We start from the raw sequence: 21,287 nt of genomic DNA on the forward strand, positions 1-21,287 counted from the left end.
GTTCCAAGGTCAATCAACTTTGACATCCTTATGCAGTTCACACTGTGTTCTCATCAGGTTCATTCCACATTCATTCAAGAAACAACCCTACTTAAATCTGAAGTTATGTTTAATGTTACTTTACTTCTAGCTTGACTAAATTTTCCCTAAGCTCCTTAGACTTCACTGGAGTTTTCACTTAAGCAGATGAAAAGTCAATTTGACAAATTATGTAGAAATAGAGGTGCGGGGGAGAAAGTGCAGTATTTTTTTATTGCTGTTTATTAATAAGCTTTTAAATTATTATTTTATTTGATAGAAGGTAATGGACTGACATAATATTTTGCATGTAGGCTATTCAATTAGAGTGGAAGAAAAGCACATAACAAGTGCACTTCTGCTACTCATTTTGCTCCTAAAAATTCATGAACGTGTTATTTTTGAGCAAAACTTTTCAGCACAAGCTGTATCATAGAATCATAGAATCATACAATCACAGAATGGCCTAGGCTGGAAGGGACCTTAGAGATCATCTAGTCCAATCTCCCTGTCATGGGCAGGGACGCCTCTCAACTAGATCAGGCAACACATGGGGACCCAACGGGGATCGAACCCACAGCCTTGGTGTTATCAGCACCACGCTCTAACCAAGTGAGCTAACTGGCCCCCTAGATGTGCATTTTAGTTCACTGAAATCGGATGACAGGACAACTCACCTTTTCACTCAAATGGTAGTTACTGTTTGTTACTTTGTAAAATGACATTTCTTTTAGGAAAACATTGTTAACAAGATCAGGATCCTTTCTCTTTTGTAACTATTGATTCCCTGCTGCAATGCAGTAGTAGCTAGGGTAAGACACATAGGAAGATGAGCATCCAAATCTCAGCAGGCATTAAAAATGCCTGGCCTTTCTCAAGGGGTACTCAGCTTTCAGTGTGTGCAAGGTATCCAATCAAAGGAAAAGGATTTGGCTAGGCCAAAAAGCCAATTATGAAAGATTAACTGAGAGAAATCAACAGATGATCACGTTTTCTCTTTTTGTCACACAGTTCCTGTTCTCCCTATAAGCCTTACAGGGATGACTTCAGTTCTCTTTTGCAATAACTCATCACTGCACTTTGTTAATTCTCCTCTCTGTTCAGTGACACAATTATAATTGCAGATTAAAGCTACACCACAGTGTTTATGTGCAAAGACAAATGACTCAAAGGAGGATAAAAAGTACCACTCACAGCATCTAGTTGTTTGGTAAACATCCAAGGGGAAACTTTCTTTTACTGAGTAGGCAACTAGATTATGTACCAGAGTATGAACAATGAAAGACAATACTTAGTTTCTACCTGTATTTTTGGACTGTAGCATACCAATTTCTAGTAGATTTTCCACAATTGCTCCTTCTTTCAGCCAGGGGGATGTGGTGACTAAATTAGATTTACATCTGCTGTGATTCTCTGTGGCTACTTCAACTTGCGTTGAAAAAATATGTGTCCTCTGCACCAGAGTAGAAGTATTTTGGGACACAGCTGGTTTCATAGGCCTCCACGAACTGAGGCCTTTCCTCAAACCGTTCATCTGTTATCTTTTTAATTCACGTGGCTCCAGGATCACCAAGCATTTCTGCCCAAGCAAACAGACTTGTGCTTATCCCTATACTTAATTTTACCCATGCTAGCAACCAAGCTTAAATTTATCTTGCCAAGTGGCTTAAAGACATTCCCAAGGCTGACGGCAAGCAAAGCCTCAGCCTCCCCCATCAACACTCTCACCTATACCATTTGAATGAGGGATAGGATACCGGTAAGACACACAGACTTTTGGAGCTAACAGTAAGAAAAAAATGTCTTGTCAATGTTAAGTTTAATCTGAACAGCTCAGTTAGTTACAACTGACCAAGACAAGGAACTGGCTACAAGAGCACTCAGGATTAAGCCTAACTAGTTACCTTAAGCCAAAACAAATAATGATTAATCAGTTAATTTTAGTCCAAAACATTTATTTTACTATAGGGAATATATCAGTTACCACAGTAATCTTAGAATTAACTAAGCCTAGATGTACATTTTACAGACATGAAGTTTAAACAATGAACTAAATCTTATTTTAGATGCAAAAAAATGAGGTTTCTATTAAAGTGAAGTTTGCTGGGCCAAATTTGCAAAGTACAGATTCTTGAAAGGAAGGAGGTGGTTATTTTTCCTTTTATCTTTAATAAGACTATCAAAATGATACCTTTGATAATGCATTTTTAGTCAATTATAGTTCTATATCAAATATTCAGACACAGTGGGCAGGAGTTAATTATCGTCACTGTTGTTTCTGCAAGGCTTTTAGCAAAAAGAGAAAATTCTGATACATTACTTGTTCTTTTCTTTTTCAGTTTAGTAACCCCCTTTCAATTTAAATAGCTCATTTGTTTTTCAAAAGCTTCTGAATATTAACCTCACTCTGCGCTTCTACTTTCTATGTTTTCCAATGTAATAAAACTGTATCTTTTTCAGGAAAAGAAGTGCAATTTTAAGAAGGTGAAAATCCTTAGAAAAACATTCTAAAACTTATTATTAATCTGAGTGGAGCCTGGCTTCTACTTTCTATAATTAGTTCTTCTTGCTTTGCTCTCACCTTAATACTCCAGTGCTTCACATGGATTAATCTGAACTAGATATTTTCATCATATACAGCCTTGCATAGCTGGATGGAATCAATGAATTATTCTTCAAAGATTTTAAAGCTCCATTCAGACTTTCATAATGATTAACTTATAACTCCCCAAATAAGCAGAACTGATACCCTTTTAAGCTGAGTAGTTTTCCATACATTTTATCATCTCAAGTTAAATCAGTATTAAGATTCTAAACCTAAACTAGGAAGATCATATTAATTTTCAGTTCTGATGCAAATACTACCTTTCATATTCATCCTTTCCTATTTAAGCTCACTATATTTTAAAACTTGTTCTACTTAAGTTAGTATTTTCTGTAGCTATCTACTTCTGTCAATATTATTTTCTGGTGATGTTTAGAATCACAGAATAGCATTGGAAGGGACCTTTAAATGTCATCTTGTCCAACTCCCCTGCAGTGAGCTGGGACATTTTTCACTATATCAGGTTGCTCAGAGACCCATCCAGCCCAGCCTTGAGGAGTCTATGTCGTTGGCGAAAATATTAAAGAGCACTGGTCCCAGTATGGACTACTGAGGGACACCACTTGTCACCCATCTCCACCTGGACACCGAGCCACTGACCACTATTCTCTGGATGCGACCATCCAGGCAATTCCTCATCCACAGAACAGTCCACCCACCAAATCGGTATCCCTCCAACTTAGAGAGAAGGATTTCATGGAGGAACTGTGCCAAAGGCCTTACGGAAGTCCAGGCAGATGACATCCATTGGTTTTCCCTTGATCACTGACAGAGTCACTCCATCATAAAAGGTCACCAGCTTGGTCAGCCAGGACTGGCCCATAGTGAAGCCGTGCTGGCTGTCTCAAATCACCTCCCTGTCCTCCATGTGCCTTAGCAGAGCTTCTAGGAGGATCAGTTCCACGATCTTCTCAGGCACAGAGGTGAGGATGACCGACGAGTAGTTCCCAGGGTCCTTCTTTCTACCCTTTTTAATGGGTGTAATGTTTCCCTTCTTCCAGACACCAGGGACTTCACCTGACTTTTCAAACGTCATGGAGAGTTATTTGGCAACTGCATCAGCCAATTCCCTCAGGACACTGGGATGCATCTCATCAGGTCCCATCGACTTAGGTATGTTCAGGTTTCTCAGGTGATTCTTTTTATATTAATAAATTATTACATTCATTCATTAATTTACCTACTTACTTACTACATTGCTTACTGAGCAAAATGTAACCCAGAAAAAACATACGGAGAAATGGAGTGGCAGAAATATGAAGCATTTCTCTGTATTCATGAATATTTCAAATGCATCAACATTTTAATGAGCAAAAACCTACACACTATTCCTGTGTGGTTTTATGTTTCTTATTCCACAGAAACCAAGTGTTTCTGTGAACCAATTCACAGAAGAAAAAAAAAAACCTTTAAGAAATACAGTTGTCTTTAAAATAAATGTTTCAACAGACCTGCAACTGTAGGGCAGAAAAGTATAGAACACATTTTTTCCCAGATACATTTTGCAACTCCATTTAGAAGAAAAATAAGTTGAAGTCAGTAATTTCCTCTTAAAACTTCAGCAGTTTTCCATAATACCTTTTCCTTTAGATACATTTTATATGTTTAGTTGAATAACACAGATTAGTTTACTATTTAACCTAATATTGTGAGTGACAATCAAAATGCTTTTATATAGCATTTGAAACTCAAGTTGCCTGAAGCAAAAATATTTTTTCCTGAATATAAGCTGAAGCTATACAGTTCTCTCTCCACAGAATACCATTTTCTGAATGCATCAGTAATATCTAGAAAAGCTAACATCTGAATAAATTCGATATTAAAACATACTATCTATGGACAAGGTGATTCAGCAGTGTCTCCACATGAACACCCACACTGCCACTGCTGAAAGGGAGAGGGTATTCAGCTGCTTTCCAACACAAATCACTGCCATTAGAATATGAGTACATTAACTGCTTTTTAGCTCTACCTAATTAAAAAAAATCAATCAGTCATTTAATTGAAGATCTTGCCTTTGGCTAGAAGGTCAGACTCGAAGAGTTGCAATCAACAGCTTGATGTCCATGTGGAGACCAGGGACAAGTGGAGTTCCTCAGGGGTCTGTTCTGGGTCCAGTGCTGTTCAACATCTTTGTCAGCAACATGGACGACGGCACTGAGTGCACCCTCAGCAATTTTGCCAACGACACCAAGCTGTGTGGTGCCGTGGACTCACTTGAGGGAAGAGATGCCATCCAGAGGGACCTTGACAGGCTTGAGAAATGGGCCAGTGCAAACTGCATGAGCCTCAACAAGTCAAAGTGCAAGGTCCTGCACCTGAGTTGGGCGAATCCCAGGCACAAATACAAACTGGGCACAAGAGTGGGCTGAGAGTAGCCCTGAAGAGAAGGATTTGGGGGTGTTGATAGATGAGAAGCTCCACATGAGCCAGCAGTGCGCTCATGCAGCCCAGAAGGCCAACTGCATCCTGGGATGCATCAAGAGGAGTGTGGCCAGCAGGTTGAGAGAGGCGATTCTGCCCCTTTACTTTGCTCTTGTGGGACCCCACTTGGAATATTGTGTCCGGTTCTGGTGTCCCCACCATAAGAGGGACATGGATCTGTTGGAATGAGTCCAGAGGAGGGCCACAAAGATGATCCAGGGGCTGGAGCACCTCTGCTACAAGGACAGGCTGAGGGAGCTGGGATTGTTCAGCCTGGGAAGAGAAGACTCTGGGGTGACCTTATTAGCAGTCTTCCAAGACTTAAAGGGAATCAAGAGGAAGGCTGGAAAGGGACTTTTTACAAGAGTGTCCAGTGACAGAACAAGGGGAAACAGTCTCGAACTGAAGGAGAGTAGGTTTAAATCGGATCTTAGGTAGTAATTCTTCAGTATGAGAGTGGTGAGACTCTGGAATAGATTGCTCAGAGAAGTTGTGGATGCCCCCTCCTGTTCAAGCCAGGTTGGATGAGGCCTTGAGCAACCTGGGCTAGTTAAGAGGCGTTCCTGCCCAGGACAGGGAGGTTGGGTTAGATGATCTCTAAGGTCCCTTCTAACCTAAGCCATTCTGTGATTCTATGATTCTGTGCTGCCTACTCCACCATGCTTTAAAGGAAAGCGTGAAGACTCAGTGACAGGTTGACTTTGGAGGTATCCCTGTATGCGCTGCAACAGCAGCAGAGTGGACTCACATGCCCTGCCTAGGCCCACACACCCTCTTGTCCCCTGATTTGGCACAAAGTAGGCTCACTCAAGGGAGAATGGGGCAGCAGTCCCACAGGAGATGTGTGCTTACCGAGCTCCAGTCCCTGAGCCATGGCATATAAGACCAAAATAACACTTTAAATGATGTGATCAATAGAGATGTTCAACCCAGAACACAGGTCCAACCTGAAGTAAACCACTGGACTACCAATAGGTAATGCAGATAAAAATCAACTACTTTGATCCAATGATCTGCTCCTAAGGTGATAAAGTTCTTGGGGTCCTAAAGAATAACACTCACACAATTTATTTTCATAGAAGACACCACTTCTGTTATCTCCAGGAGTTTGTATGGTTTGCAGATGGGAAATATACTCAGAAAATGGACTTGCAATATCTTGTCTTTGAATTTGAGAAGAAAGAATTTCCTTTCTCTCTTTATAGTAGCTGTGTACATGTCCTCTCTTGCCAATCTTGCCTAGTTCTTCCAGTATTTCTCAACTAAGATTCTTTTTATGTCTTTACCAAATCTACTACTATTCTTTTTATACCAGAGAACCTTACTTTTAAAATTCACCTCTACATTTACTGGATGTGCAGTCTATAACAGGAGATAAACTCTTAATCCCCTTCTAGAATATCTTTAGCTTGTGCTCATGCATTCAAATACTGTTAACTCGTAAGTTTTCTAAAATACTCTGTTCCTTGACAATGACATAAAAAAATCCACGCACAGTCTAAAGATCTTGACCACAGTAGGCTGTTCCCCTCTTTTTTAAATCTACCTGTTAGAATGTTCCTCCCCAGATTGTCTAATGTGCTAAAGCCACAATACTTTTTTCTGTCCTTGAGGGAGAGGGGTTGGAGTAAATTGTAACTGCTTTCAATTCTATCATCAACATTTTCAGCTCCATTTGTAAAATATTCCCTTTCAAATTCAAAATATGATTTCAAATTCCATGTTTTATTTATTTAATCACAGATTTTTCTTTTTTCTCGAATGCTTTGGTCAGCTTTTGCCCCATGAAATCCCATCCATCAGCTGAAATGCAACATGGTCAGAAATGATCCAAGTTATGTGTAACAGATATAGCCACTTTTAATCGTAGGAGTCAGTAAAACATTCAACGGTCTACTCACATTCTCTTGCAAGTTTGATCACTAATCATAAAAGCCAATTAAGCTCTCCACAATAATACATGTCCACCTGCCACCATAATGAAGTTACTATGGATTAAAGAAATAAACCTATGTAAGTCTGAATGACGTAAGATAATAAAACTTTTTAAACCTGTCTGAAATTTTTGTGTTCACACATTTTAAACGAGTCCCTCTCAGTTTCCTCAAAAGCTCTACGAAAACTACATTAACTGATACTTCACCAGCTCTAAACACTGCAGGTCTCTTTACAGTCCTTTCTGCTAATTTGTATGATATATACTGTATAAAGCAGATGTCAGAACTAGATCTTGAAGCAGAAAACAAGCATGAATTGAAAACCAAGCTATATATGTAATGGTTTGAAATTTATAGCACTTCAACTTTTGCCAAGATTAGGCAATTAAAAACTTCATTACTTAAATATTTGCAGAGATCAGCCTAGCAAAGACGATGATGTCAGCCTCACTAAAATTGCTAATTCTTTGTGTTCCACAGGGGAAAAATGTCAGTGAAATGTAAAAATACAAGAAGACATTTTATTCCACATCACTGTGAAATCAAAGCATCAAAAGCTTATAGATTTCAGCTTGCCAAGCATTTGATACAGTAGCACTGGGGGGGAAACAAAATTAAAAAAAAAAAAGGAAGATTTACTGGAAAGCTCACCTTTAAAAATAAAGAAATGCAATATTTTCTTGGTTAAGCTGTAGTAAGATATCAAAATCTACTTAAATGTGAAATACAGTGAATAAATTAAACCAATCCATTACTTACTCCTGGGAAGTAAATCTTCATATCTAACTTTTAGAAACAAGCTCTGGTTAACTTAATACTCTCTAAACTGCAGCTAGAACACAAAACACAATCCAGTATCTGAAACTCAGATGCAGTTTTCAGAAGAACTTTACTCAAGCTTTTGACTCTCTGTCCACCAAAGTATCAGCCTTTCAAACCCACCCTTTGTTCTGATGCCTTGATAACTTCTGTCTGCTTTGTTTATTATCAATAGAACTATAGATTCTGGGAATAGACTGTTGTGTTTAAGCTGAAAATTCAAAAGGAAAGAATTGCATTATTTTTCCTATCACTAGGTTAACTCCATGCTCTTATGAGGAATAAGGCTGTATAAATGCAGATGCATCACTAACGTAAATATATATTACTTCACAGAAGTCTAGCAACTGGCTCTCTCTCAAAAAAAACCAAACAACCACTTTTAAAATCATTTTTCCGACCATGGTTTACAAATAGCAGACGGGCCTGAAGCAGACATATACAAGCCCTTGCAAAGTTTCTGGCTTCTCATATGCCAAGTTCAGCTTCTATAACACCGTCACCTCCACAACATCATAACATCCATATCTATGGAAGAAGTAGTTCCATATGTTCACTCAATCATACCCAGACTAGTTCATGATCACACTGGCACTGCACAGAAAAAGCACAGAAGACAGAGCTCTATAATTCTATGTAGTCTATATAAATACATTTATTAATAGAAATCCAAACACTACTCACCACATGAAGAATTTTATTCTCTGTTTCATAAACTGTGCAATCCTGAAAAAGTAAAGCAGAAAAGGCAGGTTAAATTGATCCAATCACTCACCCTTCCTAGATTTATACATACGAAGAATTAAACTGAATTATTTATACTGAAAAAGAATTAAATTGAATTGAAAAGTCTTTAGGCTGAAACACAAGATTTCAAAGTCTCGAGCAGAATGGAAGGATTCAGGCAACCAAAGCGCAAAGCCACCGCAGAAAGGAAATACTGGTAAATGTTTATATCATTCACTAGTTCTTGTTGCTTCCTTCCTTGAGATAGCTAACCATCTTCCTCCACTTTACATCTTTTTGGCACATGCCAGCAAGTCACATGCCTGCCAGACAAGCGGCTTCAACCAGCAGTCCCTCACCGCAGACAAAAATGCCACGCTTCTAGTGGGAACACTGAAAAACAGAGGCACCAGCGATAATCTTAAGTCACTAAGAAAGAAAACTAAGCTGAATAATTCCTGTCAAGCTGAGCTGAACTGACATGTTTGTGTACACTGCCAAAGAAGAGAAGAAAAACCCCAGGAGGAGGAAAAGAAGAGAAAGGGGAGCCACTGGTTGTTTATAACACTCCGTGCAATAGGAAGGAAGACAGGCGTGGGATACAAAACACTCGGGACACCCGAGCTCAACCATCTCACTCCACACAGCCTGCTGGGGACGTGGCTGTCACCTGATGTAGCATGCGAGGCAGTTTCTACAAGCAAGACTAACAGATGGGTAGCTGGGGGCTGTGAACGTTTCTGTGATAGGTCAAAACCTCAGTGGATATAGAGAAATGGAATTATTAAGGCAGAGAGCACACCAAATACAACTAACATTGGTGACAGGACCACTCTTCAAAGTTCATCAGATGCTGTGACTTCACGGTAATTCATGCAAGCTCTGATTAGAACATATGCTTTATATCCCACCTAATAACCCACATGAAAAATCTGATTAAGTTTTCATGTTTTAAGTCTCATTTTTAAATCAGCTTATCCTATCAAAAAAAACCAACTTTGCTATATGCAACTGTTTTAAAAATGAACTTTTAATTCATAAAATGCTTCTAGTGTTACTAAGGCAAGGAAAACCAATGTGTTCTTAAGCTTTATATAGAATCACAGAATCATAGAATAGTTTCAGCCCAAAGAGATCTTGAAGATCATTGAGTCCAGCCTTTGTCCTAGTCCTATTAACCTACTAAACTATGTCCCCCAATGCAACATCTAGTCGTCTCTTAAACACTTCCAGGGACGGTGACTCGACCCCCCCTGGGCAGCCTGTTCCAATGCCTGACAACTCTTTCAGTAAAGAAATTCCTCCTAATCCCTAACGTGAACCTCCCCTGGCGCAATTTAAATTTATTTCCCCTCGTCCTATCATTCTCCACAAGGGAGAATAGACCAACTCCCACTTCACTACAACGTCCCTTCAGGTAGTTGTAGAGAGTGATGAGGTCTCCCTTCAATCTCCTCCAGGCTAAACAGCCCCAGATCCCTCAGCCTTTCCTTATATAATTTGTGTTCTAAGCCCTTTACTAGCTTGGTAGCCCACCTCTGCACCCTCTCCAACACCTCGATGTCCCTCTTGTAGTGAGGGGCCCAAAACTGGAAACAGTACTCAAGGTAAGGCCTCACCAAAGCTGAGTAGAGGGGCATGATCACCTTCCTGCTCCTGCTCACTACATTATTCCTGATCCAGGACAGGATTCCTTTGGCCTTCTTGACCACCTGGGCACACTGCTGGCTCATGTTCAGCCGGCTGTCCATCAACACCCCCAGGTCCCTCTCTGCCTGGCAGCTCTCCAGCCACTCCTCCCCAAGCCTGTAGCGCTGCTGGGGGTTCTTGTGGCCAAACTGCACGACCTGGCATTTGACCTTATTGAATTTCATTGAGTTGGCCTTGGCCCAGTGATCCAGCCTATGCAGATCCCTCTGGAGAGCCTCCCTACCCTCAAGCAGATCAACACTTCCACCCAGCTTGGTGTTGTCTGCAAACTTACTGAGAGTGCACTCCATCCTCTCATGCAAATCATTGATGAAGATGTTAAACAGGAGTGGCCCCAGTACCGAGCTCTAGGGGACACCACTCATGACCAGTCGCCAACTGAATTTAACTCCGTTCACCACAACTCTCTGGACTTGGTCATCCAACCAGTTTTTCAGTCAGAGAAGGGTGTAGCCGTCCAAGCCATGGGCTGCCAGCTTTTCCAGGAGGATGGAGTGGGAGACTGTGCCAAAGGCTTTGCTGAAATCAAGGTAGACCATATCCACAGCCTTCCCCTCATCCACTATATAAAGCCACCTGTGCAGAAGTACCAGGTTGACCAGCGAGCATTTTCCTAATAACAGCTGTTGGCATTCAGGAAACATTTGCTGTACAGCCAGAAAGAAAATCTAACACGTTTAATTACATGCAGACATCAATGAAGTCTTTGCAGTCTTAGTAGCAAAACATACATTTCATTTTTACATGTGGGAGGGCATGTAACATTTTCAATCTGGACACAACCACGTTCTGCATGGTTTCTTATGAATCATTTTGCAAAAATAGCAGGGAGGGATGGCAACTTCTATATTGAAGGGGAAAATAAAAGAAGTGCTTTTAAGCAGACATAATTATTTCATTGGTAATAGGAAGAGTTTACCATAAGTTTAAACATTCAGCTTAAAGAGGTTTGAGAAATGTCACTACTAAGAGAAGCAGGATTATGGGTTCTTAAATGCTGTAGAGGTTTATTACAACCAAGAAACCAGTGAATAATAGAAACACTATCACAATCTTGAAATGAGTCTTCCAAACAATCATGAAAGTTGCTAAAGAAATATGTATATTTCTGACAAATCAAGAGTATACATGAAAACAAAATATTTCTGAACCTACAGAAGACAGTAAAGCAAGAGGAAAACTTCTCAGGCAGCCAGTCTATGTATAGGGGCAGGTAGCCTCATCCTAAAATTCTCTCATCAATTCACAATTCTCTGCAAATCCAGGGGAACTGCTAAATGAGTTCATCACATAATAGACAGCTGGTTGTTGATGTTACATCTTCATACTCAGGCAACAGAAAAAGTAACAGTTCAGTAAAGCACAAAAGACAGAACAACTGGAGGAGAACAAACACAATGCTTAGGTAAAAAAAAAATAAATCCCAAATCTACTTTTTCCATATATGAATGGCATTCAACTAAATGCAATTCAAGCATGAACTTGGGGAAAAGATCCACGTCAGCATAGCCCAGAGCAGCCCTGAAGTCTAGGACTCAAAGAAACCTAGAAAAGGTCACCAATCTGATCCTTGCGTAGTAGCAAACTTGTTTTAACTTCCTGCAGTCATCCCTAGAGATGAGGGCTAAGACTGCTTCTGAGGGAACCCAAGAGCAAAACCTACATGTCACTTTCTCTCATAATGAACAGTTCATTTCTCCTTAGATTTTTTTAAGTCACTTCACTGCTTTGTGCTTTCTTTTTTTAAAGTAAGCACTGAGGATAATCGTGCCCACCCTCTTCAAACATCCCTAGGGTGGAATGCTAAGCTGAATGCTTATTACCGGGGGCCTTTAGCTTTTACAATTATTGCTTTTTCATACTCATTTCGTTTCAACTAAAAGAGCTTAAGGCACTTGAGAACTATAAAAAGAGTCACTAACCATGCAATTAGAAATAAATTTGTGTTCTTAATAGCATACCACCCACAGTTGGAGAACATCTCTTACTTCCATATCTAGACTACAAGCCCATATCTTACTCCTGAAAGATCTTTCTAAATATCTGTTTAACCACAGTATCAAAACATTGCAATTAAGATAAGAAACAGATCATATGCAAGTTTAACATCAACTTTTTCTACTTTAGAAAAGCTGGAACACACAAAAAACCGCAACCGAGCTTTCTTCTTACAAAAGCTAACAATGTGCTATTTGCTTAGAGGAAAAAAAAAATACTGTGATTATCCCTGAACTGAAACACACAGATACAGTAGGGAGAAAATATTTCACTTTCACCTGTCTATTCGCTGGACTTTACATAACTTTCAGTGACAAACTATAACTAAAGCTAGGCTATATGATCTTCAGCTAACCAACCACAAACACCTTCAGCTTAATTAGCATAAAGTTATCTTCCAAATGGCACATTATTTTCTAAAAGATTAATAATGCTGATTGCTAATAAAGCAACAAAAGCAGTTCTGTGTTAATTTATACTTCCTGAAGTTGTAGTCAAATACTGGCCTTTAACAGTTTCACAGAGGAAAATGGGACAGTATCATCCACAAAGAAAAAAAAGAAATAAAAGGGGAATATGATGGAGCCACTTAATTACTAATATCAGATTTTCATGGTCACTCTTTCTAAGTCTGCCTCATGCGTCCAAAATGGCAAAAGTAACCTTTGTGGAGGCAGATGGAATTAGGCTAAGATCCTAAATGAAAAGAAATATGAGCTGAAAACTGAAAGAGAAGAAAAAATGCAGTACGGATGATAGGAAGAGCAAGAACAAAACAAAACAGAGAGGTTTCTTCTGCAATTTCAATCCTGGTATAATTTTAAAATCTATTTTTAAGAGTAGCAAGATCTATGCTATGTTGCAACCAAGAGGCATTACTTATATTTCTTCCAGAACTTCTGACCTTCATAACTACAACTCTGCATTATTTCTACAAAAATTACAAGTTTTATCGGCAAAGACCCTAACATAATGCCATAAGTAATAATTACTAAAGACATTTAAACTAAACCCACTGAATTAGGCAGCATTGACTGGTGACAATGCCACAAAATGTACTACATCTCACCCCAAGCCAGACGTTACTGGAACAATTCACTCATGAGGCAACATACATAAAATACAAATAGTTGTGGATTTTATTTTTCAAAAGCAATGTTAATGACGCTTTATTATGCCTCACTATTATTGCCTTCTTTTTAAACATTTGTCTTAGTATGTCACAGAAGTGGGGAACCGGGTCAGGCAATCACACCAGCACTTTTCTTAGTCTTTAGTCCTTTTCTCTCTTCCTAAGTTGATTTAATCTCAACTGAAAATGTAAAATGCTGCGATTCAGAAGACCTGACAACTCATCCTACCCCTTCTATAACCCACAGGGAAAAAATGTTCATGCCATTCTCCAGTACTATAACTATGGAATAATAAAAAGCAGAAAATTTCTATTTTTGCATACACATGATCTGGTTTACATGTCCAAGTCAGCAACCTGTCAAATTTCCTCCTGTAATTACCTGTCAAACACTTCTCTTCTCATGGTACTTGCAGGTGATATTCTTGAAATACACCATCGTTACTACTAGTACTGTTACTATTTGTGGGTTTGCCACATATTCTAGGTAGCTGCTGCAGTGCCCTCTTCTTGACACTCTTAAGTTTCTGCCACCTCCATGACTTAACTTCAGAATAAAGTTATGGTAGCTCAGAAAATAAAATACATGCATACAAGTATTTAAGAGATACAAAAAAGGAGAACTGCAGAAATAGGTTTTTTAGCTCTTTCAGCAACAAATCTGCAACATTTTGGCATTTCTAGCAATCCTTAGATCAGAATGCTTAAGAGAGGGCATGGACTTCTTTCACTGTATTTTCTTGTTCAGTTGAATGCTTTAGTTGTTCATGTATATTTAGTCATCTTAATTTATTTTTACCTCCAAGGCAAGGAAATTTTCTCGGCAGAACTGACACAGAGGCAAGTTACATGACTCTCAAGAACAAAAACCAGATCTCCTGATTCTTGGGCACTATGTTAAGTCCAAAAATGTCCTTGGGGAATCCATATCATAGTAGCATTGCTCAAAAGCAGGCTGTGTGGTGCTACAGAGGTGGAGTTAACTGGAGCAACTTGTGAAGAACAAGAGCTCGCCATGACAGCGTTTGTTCTCTAGGCAGCTTTCAAGCTGCTTCTCGTGGAGCTTCTTCACATCTTTTTTCATGTTTTCCTTTGCAGTCCAACTGAATTGACATGATGGCAATTTACATGTGTGTGTTTGTGCATATGGCACTGTTCTTACCAGCATTTTGCTGATAAAATGTAGACAAGGTTCGGAACACATTTTTAAAACCAGTAATGAAATTGCTTGGGAAATGAATCTTTCATGAGCAATCCCACACATCTTCCCTGTCTGTTTTAAGAGGGCAATAGTCAGACTTCACGTACTCCTTAAAAACAAATGTCTGATAGAATTGCTGTCACCATCATTTTGAAGTCATGCAAAACGTTCTAAACTATGTAACTCCAGTTCTCTATTTGCAACAAAAATAATGAATTATATGATTGCTAAAAGAGGGTTCAGACTCTCATGCATTGTCAAATCTTTGGCATAAAATCTCTCTTGAGCAATATTGCCTTTGGTTGGAATTAAGCCAAGTCACCTTTTAATCCCTTTGCTTCTCAGATTGATTAAAACTGTAACTGAATCCTTTAATACCAGCGTATGTCAAATGGATGGTCTGTCGGTCTTGCTACTTAACAACAATAAAAAATAATTAACTTGAGAATGCTCAGATCACAACTCCCAGTCAACTGAATGTCAGCACCACACCATCAAAAATAAGTTGTTCTGGTTTCAAGGAGGGAACTCTGAGCCTGTTCAAGTGTCACTAGCTTGAGGGAATTTATTACATTGGCTCTAGAAAGGTTCATTTGGTTTGAATTCTGCCCAATTCAGCTATGGAAACAGAATCACAAGACTGAGGTTTGCTGGAGTTGTGACTGAAAGTTCTCACAAAGGTCTTGAACAACAATGACAACAAAGTCTAAAGCTTTGCCGGCACATGAAGAAAGCAAAAGTTTATTAACTTTCATAGTACCTTTGTTTATTATTACCCTTCATCATGTCTCTCAGACCAAGACAGTGGTACATAATTTCCAAACAGATACAAGAGGTTGAGTTAATTTAGCCTTTCACTACTTAGAAAATGCATGGAAAATCTGTCTAATACAGGTGATGGCAGGATTAGAGAATGACAGCTTTGAAACAAACTTAATAGATACAGCATAGGCTATGGCAAAATACTGTGTTCTATGGAGCATGACAATTAGAAAACTGAAGGATATTGGTGACCTCTGCTCAGACTGTGATTTACAGGTATGTCTGGGTAAATACTGGAATAGTAAAATACAAATTGGCAGATATACAGTTCTATTCAATTCCCTCCCCTCCAACAACTCCTTCCCAAACACAAGAAACAGAAAAGTCTTAAATACCCTCAAAGCTACAGAAGCTGGCAAGCAGGCAGCATTCTCCTCTGGCAACAGGCAAAGAATTAAGAGAATGACACAGACAGAGATTTCCTGAGGTGCTTTATCACATCTTAGATTTTAAGAGGCTTAGCAGGACTTTGGACACAAAAGGTGTGGCCCTTGGGGAAATTGGCAATTACAAATGTTTGGAACGGAGAGAGGGGAAGAGGAAATATCTTTTTCCTATCTCGCTACCTAAAATACAATAGCAACTCCACTCGAGCTCTGCAACAATCCAGTGCTTGCATGGGTAATCCTCAGCTGCTGTCATCCAAAAATAATTTTTAAAATTACACAGCCTTTGCTAAAAATCTATACTGTATTTCTATGCAGTCGCCCCAAAATATGTGCTTTCCCTGACTTTTTTCCCATTGAGCTGCTCCAAAAACGTCTCCCGTCATGGCTGTTCCTCCTCCTTCTGACTGTGGCAGTCCCATGGAGCTCTATCCTCAACTCTCCCCTTTTCTGCAAACTCTTCCCTATTGCTCAGCAGCTTCCTCAAATCATGCCGCTTTAATTATAATCTCTGTGCAGCTGAGTCACAGATCTCTCGTCCCTTCTGTTCATATTCGCAGTTCAGAATCTCCTTCTGGATATTTGCCACAAGCCCTAACGCAGCACGCTGAAAAGCTGAAATCACATTTCTTCCCAAACCCTCCCTGCTCCCTGCTTCTTCCCCTGACTCTGTCAACAGCTCAGCTACCTTATGTCCCACAAGCTCACAACCTGAGTGTCATTTTCAACTCCTCTTCGCTTCCCACACAAATCCTGTCGATTTCTTCCCACTGCCGTTCAGAAATATTTGCTTGCTTTCCCACTTATGCTATGATTATTCAATCCCTGCAGTTTCTTTCCACTGGATCTATGGCATTCTCGCTCCAGTATTATTCCCTGCCCCTCCAAACTGAAGCCAGAGCTCTTGTGTATCTGCCGCAACCCAGTTTGTCCTCCCCTACTGGAAACATACGTAAGAACTGACGGAGATGGGAGAACGGTGAGTCCTCGCCGTTTAAGATACTAAGGAAAGAGGAAAAAAATCTCTATTGTGAAAAAATGTAATTCAAGCTATTAAATAAATGCCACAGAGAAGGGCATTTCCTACGCAACCTACACAAACGCTTCTAAGTCTACAGCCTTTCCCTGAATACGTAAAGAACCTGCAGTTCTCTAAGTTCATAACCCTTGTGTACAAACTAATAGCGATTACCCAGCTTACCGAGTACAAAGAATTGCCTTAATTTTATTTAAACAATCTGAGTGGAGTGGCACCTATCACCATAGTAACAGAATACATGTAAAAATCTAACACAACTTACATAAATCACCCACATATCAAGCAGCTACTGGCAAAAATTGCTCACTGGCCTAAGAGAGCTGCAATGTGTACAGTAAGCTTTTTAATTCTATCTTCCTGAAGTAATTTTCCATTTCCAATTATTTTTACCCTCCTTTCTGTAAAAGTCATCATCTTGCTTTTCTTTGGGATCTGCTCACATATTAGTTCTTAATTTGCATATAGAGAGTAATGCTTCTTCCTGCTACGTTATTTCTAAAATGAGCTGGTATACCATTAGGTCAGACACCATAGCAAGCGTTTTAGCATTGACTAAAATCACACTGATACTTACTCATACATCCTGCTAGAATCTAAGTGCTTACGCGGTCTAAATTGAATTTCAGCTCTTAGAGTGCTTTCTCTATGCAGCGACATTCTCAGCAGGTGAAAATAAAAACTACTGAAACTATCAAAAGATGAGAGGTTGAAAATAAGACTAAAACGTTCCATCCAAAGGAGACAAAACAAAGCCAAAACCCCCTTTTTCCACACTTCTAATTCAAAGTGAAAACTAATTCTTCTATTACTGATACGCAAAACAGCTTGTAGCATGATGTGTCATGCAGTTTCTAAAAGTCTAGGTGGTTATTCTACCAACAGAAAAAACAAAATTAATCAATCTGAAAAAAAAGTAATGATATTTAGGTAGGCAGCATTTCAGGCTCAGCTATGACTTGAATGCTTCATATTGGATCACCTGAAATTCTTGATGTATTTTTAATGAATTTAAGCAAACAAACACATATATATAACACATATATAATGTACCTCACATTATATTCCTGAAACCATGATTGACCCTACACTTTTTCATGCTTCTACTAGCTACTCAGCAACAAATAGTTTCTGTAAGTCACTATATCGAAGTGAAATCTTGCTTCACTGCACCTGGTTCCAGAGACTGTACTGTCTCTAGAAAGGGAAATGAGTTCCCAAAGTAAAAGAAACGGAGAGTCTCAGTCTTCAGTTCTATTGATACAACCAAAATAATCTTAATCCACCATCATTAATGATTAAATTTAGCATCTGTAAAGAGTTACACAAGAAGCACGGCGTATCCTCTCTCCATGTCTATTCCAATGTCTATTCCATGCCCAATCCTATTTCGAAAAATATTTCAAAACTTAAATCAAAAAACAACAATATACCTACAAGTAAGCCATTTCAAGGGGGAAAAAAGCATAATAAAATAGTAGAAATAAACTACTAGAATCAGAAAATGGCATCAATGTTAAGTACTTTAGGCACTTTTTACATTATATTAAATTACATCTGAAATTTTCCATAAAAGTGTGCTACAGAGAAATAAGCTACTCTACTATGAAAAAAAAAAGGCACATTGCTAAAGAACATAAATTGAAACTACTTTCATATAGCTTCTTGTAAACAAAAAACAGTTTCGCATTTCCAACAGTCCTTTATATTCTATTTTACCTTATACATTATACATCGACTTCTAAATGTGAAGGAAAACAACTGCACGGGATAATACATATCCTGAAACACCACTAATTCTGAGCACTGCTCTGAACCTTATGCAACAGAAAATCTTGCGTAAGAGCAGCACTTGAAAGATACAAGCAAAGTCTAAACACCTGTCAGTGTTGCCTACAATGAGATAGAACACTCTTGTGTAAATACCATTTGGATCATGTGTTCTATAGGCAGGTATTACCTGTGTATTGTTTTCAAGGGAAGCTTTATTGTTCTGTTTTCACATTTACTCAGCTACTCACTTTTACACTTCACTTGTACACTTACCAGAAATGGGGCATTTTGTATAAACAGTGTACTATGCATATATATATATTTGAATTCCTCCTTACTATTAAGTATTTTTATATTTGAAAGGCAGGGAAGAAACAAAAATTTCCCTTTGATAACAAAGTTGTGGTTGAAGGTACAATGTTGAAAATTTAAATTAAAAATTTTAATATCTAATATATAACTGTTTCCATCAAACACATGTTGCTTCGAAAACCCAGCAATATGGAAGCACAAAGAAGCTTTAATGAGGAACCAATCAAACATTCACACTACTAAACCATTAAAGCCAGTTTATTAGCTGAAGATAACTGCGGTAATTAGCTACTTGGCATGACCTGAAATTAAAAATTTTAAGCCATATTTAATGAGTCCTTAAAGTCCTTAATAACTAGGACTTAAAAGTAAAAGTGAGGAATTGTGATAGAAAATATTAAATGAGAGATATTTTGTAACAATAGTACTAAGGTTATTAATTATTCTTCTCTATTCACATATTTGATATTGTCCTCAAAATTAATAGAACCATTCCATATTATTGCATCTGCATTCTGAGTTGGTGCGGATGGGCTAAGAAATTAATTTCCCTTTTTGCACTGCAAACTGGAAAACAAGCTTGCACTCAGTTTCTCAGTGAGAATTAATATCTGAAACATTTGTCACATAAGTTACAGCCATTTGAATATAAAAACCGTAATATCACACAAAAATAGTGCATTGCTTGAGGTATAATTTGTGATCCTTTTCTCTACCTTTTCTCTGAAAGACAGCAACGGCTAGAAGCCCAATGAAGTTTGCTCCTCTAGCATGGGAAGCAAGCCCATCAGAACATGGAGTGCACGGACACTTGCTTTTTCAAATCTCAAACACCTTTAAATGGGGAATAAATTGCAAATGACTCAGCTGAGGCAGTGCATGGGGCACTTCTCTATGTAATCTGCATCAGGGCTTTTAGCTCAAAAATTCCAGGTGCCCTTATGCCCAGATAGAGTATTTGTGGATGGTTGTCTTGGTCTTTTGTAGCCCTCTTTCATCCTGGCCACCACCTCCCGAAGTGCATCACTCAGGTTTTCACTCCATGTCATCCAAAATCCGAGTTTACCTGCAAATGTTGCTGTGAGATGGATGATGTCAGAAGTATGTTTGGTAACAACAGCACAAGGCAGATCCTCGTCAGCCAAGTGCCTGCTCTCCATTTCCACCCCTGTTACACAGAAATTGCTTCCACTTCACAGTATCTCTTCAAAAAGGTGTTTAGGCAGCGAAGTAATTGCAGTTAAGCTTTTATAAAGGAGTATTTATAGGCCTACAGCTATGCTTCCACTGAAGCATATTGCTAAGTAAATCCCACAAGACATTAAAGCTGCAAGATAAACATCAGTGGTTTTAAAACTAAATAAACACAGCAAATCATTGTGAAAGCTGATTAAGGAAAGTAAAAAACATGTGACGAGTGCTACTAATGATTACTACTAAACAGCAACAATAAAAACTACAGTGTTCAGCAGTGAGGTTTTTTTAAATGTCTGGTCACTTAAAAGTCAATATAAAATTAGATTTTTCAGATATTCCGAAGTTTTCCAAGGTTTTAATTCTAAAGAAAAAGCTTCCTTAGTGAAATCTTAATGGGTTCCTGATGGAATAAGAGCATTGAGAATGATAATAAAAACTACCTACAGATTGCCAGAGAAAGCATTAAATCGTCTACTCCTTCCAGTTATTATAGCTACCATTACCTTTCTGAAACAAAACAAGCACGCTTAAAAAGAGCAGTTCCTGACACTCTCTGAAACCGAACACTCCAGCTAACAAAGTCAATAGCAAGATTTTCACGAACACCACAAAGCCAAGGAATCACTCATGTTCTTCCTCATGTGCTTTTGAGACTGGAACAGTTCTGGCGACGCAAACCTAAAATCACGAATGAACCAAGAGGGAAAAAAGCACAACGCAAAACAATCTCACACACATCTCCCTCGACCTCTATGCCCCTATCTCTTTAATGCCTATCTTGTACCATCGAGAAAGAACAGGCCTTTTTTACTTATTACAGTGTAATCAGAGAGTACGGAAAACACTCAGCTTCCGATCCCTATGGGGAGGCAGATAGCTGTAGGAGAGAAAGACAGAGAGTGCAAGAGACTGCCAGCAAAAATCATGATAGTCTCACGGATTTGTTTGTTATTTAAATCCTTTTTCTTTTTTTATTTTTCCCTCCAGTGCTCTGCTGCAAGGGGAGAGCTGATTATAAAAATGAAACAACAGTGCAAGCCCTGAATTAAGTAAGCCATCAGCAAGGAGGATGGTATTAAGAGCAAAAACCTGCAGGAAGTGCCTATGAAATAATATCCTAAAGTCCTAAGGGGGAGGAAAAAATCCCTAAGCCAAAATAAAACAGCTGCATAGAAGCGGATGATTAGTGCA

General features: G+C 38.8%; 1 protein-coding gene across 1 annotated transcript in view; it reads right to left on the minus strand.

Moving 5' to 3' along the window:
- CNKSR2 (connector enhancer of kinase suppressor of Ras 2) overlaps nt 1–21,287 on the minus strand; it is a gene marked incomplete at both ends in the record, with an annotated part of 119,132 nt that overhangs the window by 94,263 nt on the left and 3,582 nt on the right. The window contains one exon of the mRNA XM_009867382.1: nt 8,488–8,529. Coding sequence (XP_009865684.1) covers nt 8,488–8,529 — 42 coding nt within the window. The remainder of the gene's footprint in view (nt 1–8,487; nt 8,530–21,287) is intronic.

Source organism: Apaloderma vittatum, unplaced genomic scaffold (assembly GCF_000703405.1).
Source record: "Apaloderma vittatum isolate BGI_N311 unplaced genomic scaffold, ASM70340v1 scaffold3904, whole genome shotgun sequence".
In the NCBI taxonomy this organism is placed as follows: domain Eukaryota; kingdom Metazoa; phylum Chordata; class Aves; order Trogoniformes; family Trogonidae; genus Apaloderma; species Apaloderma vittatum.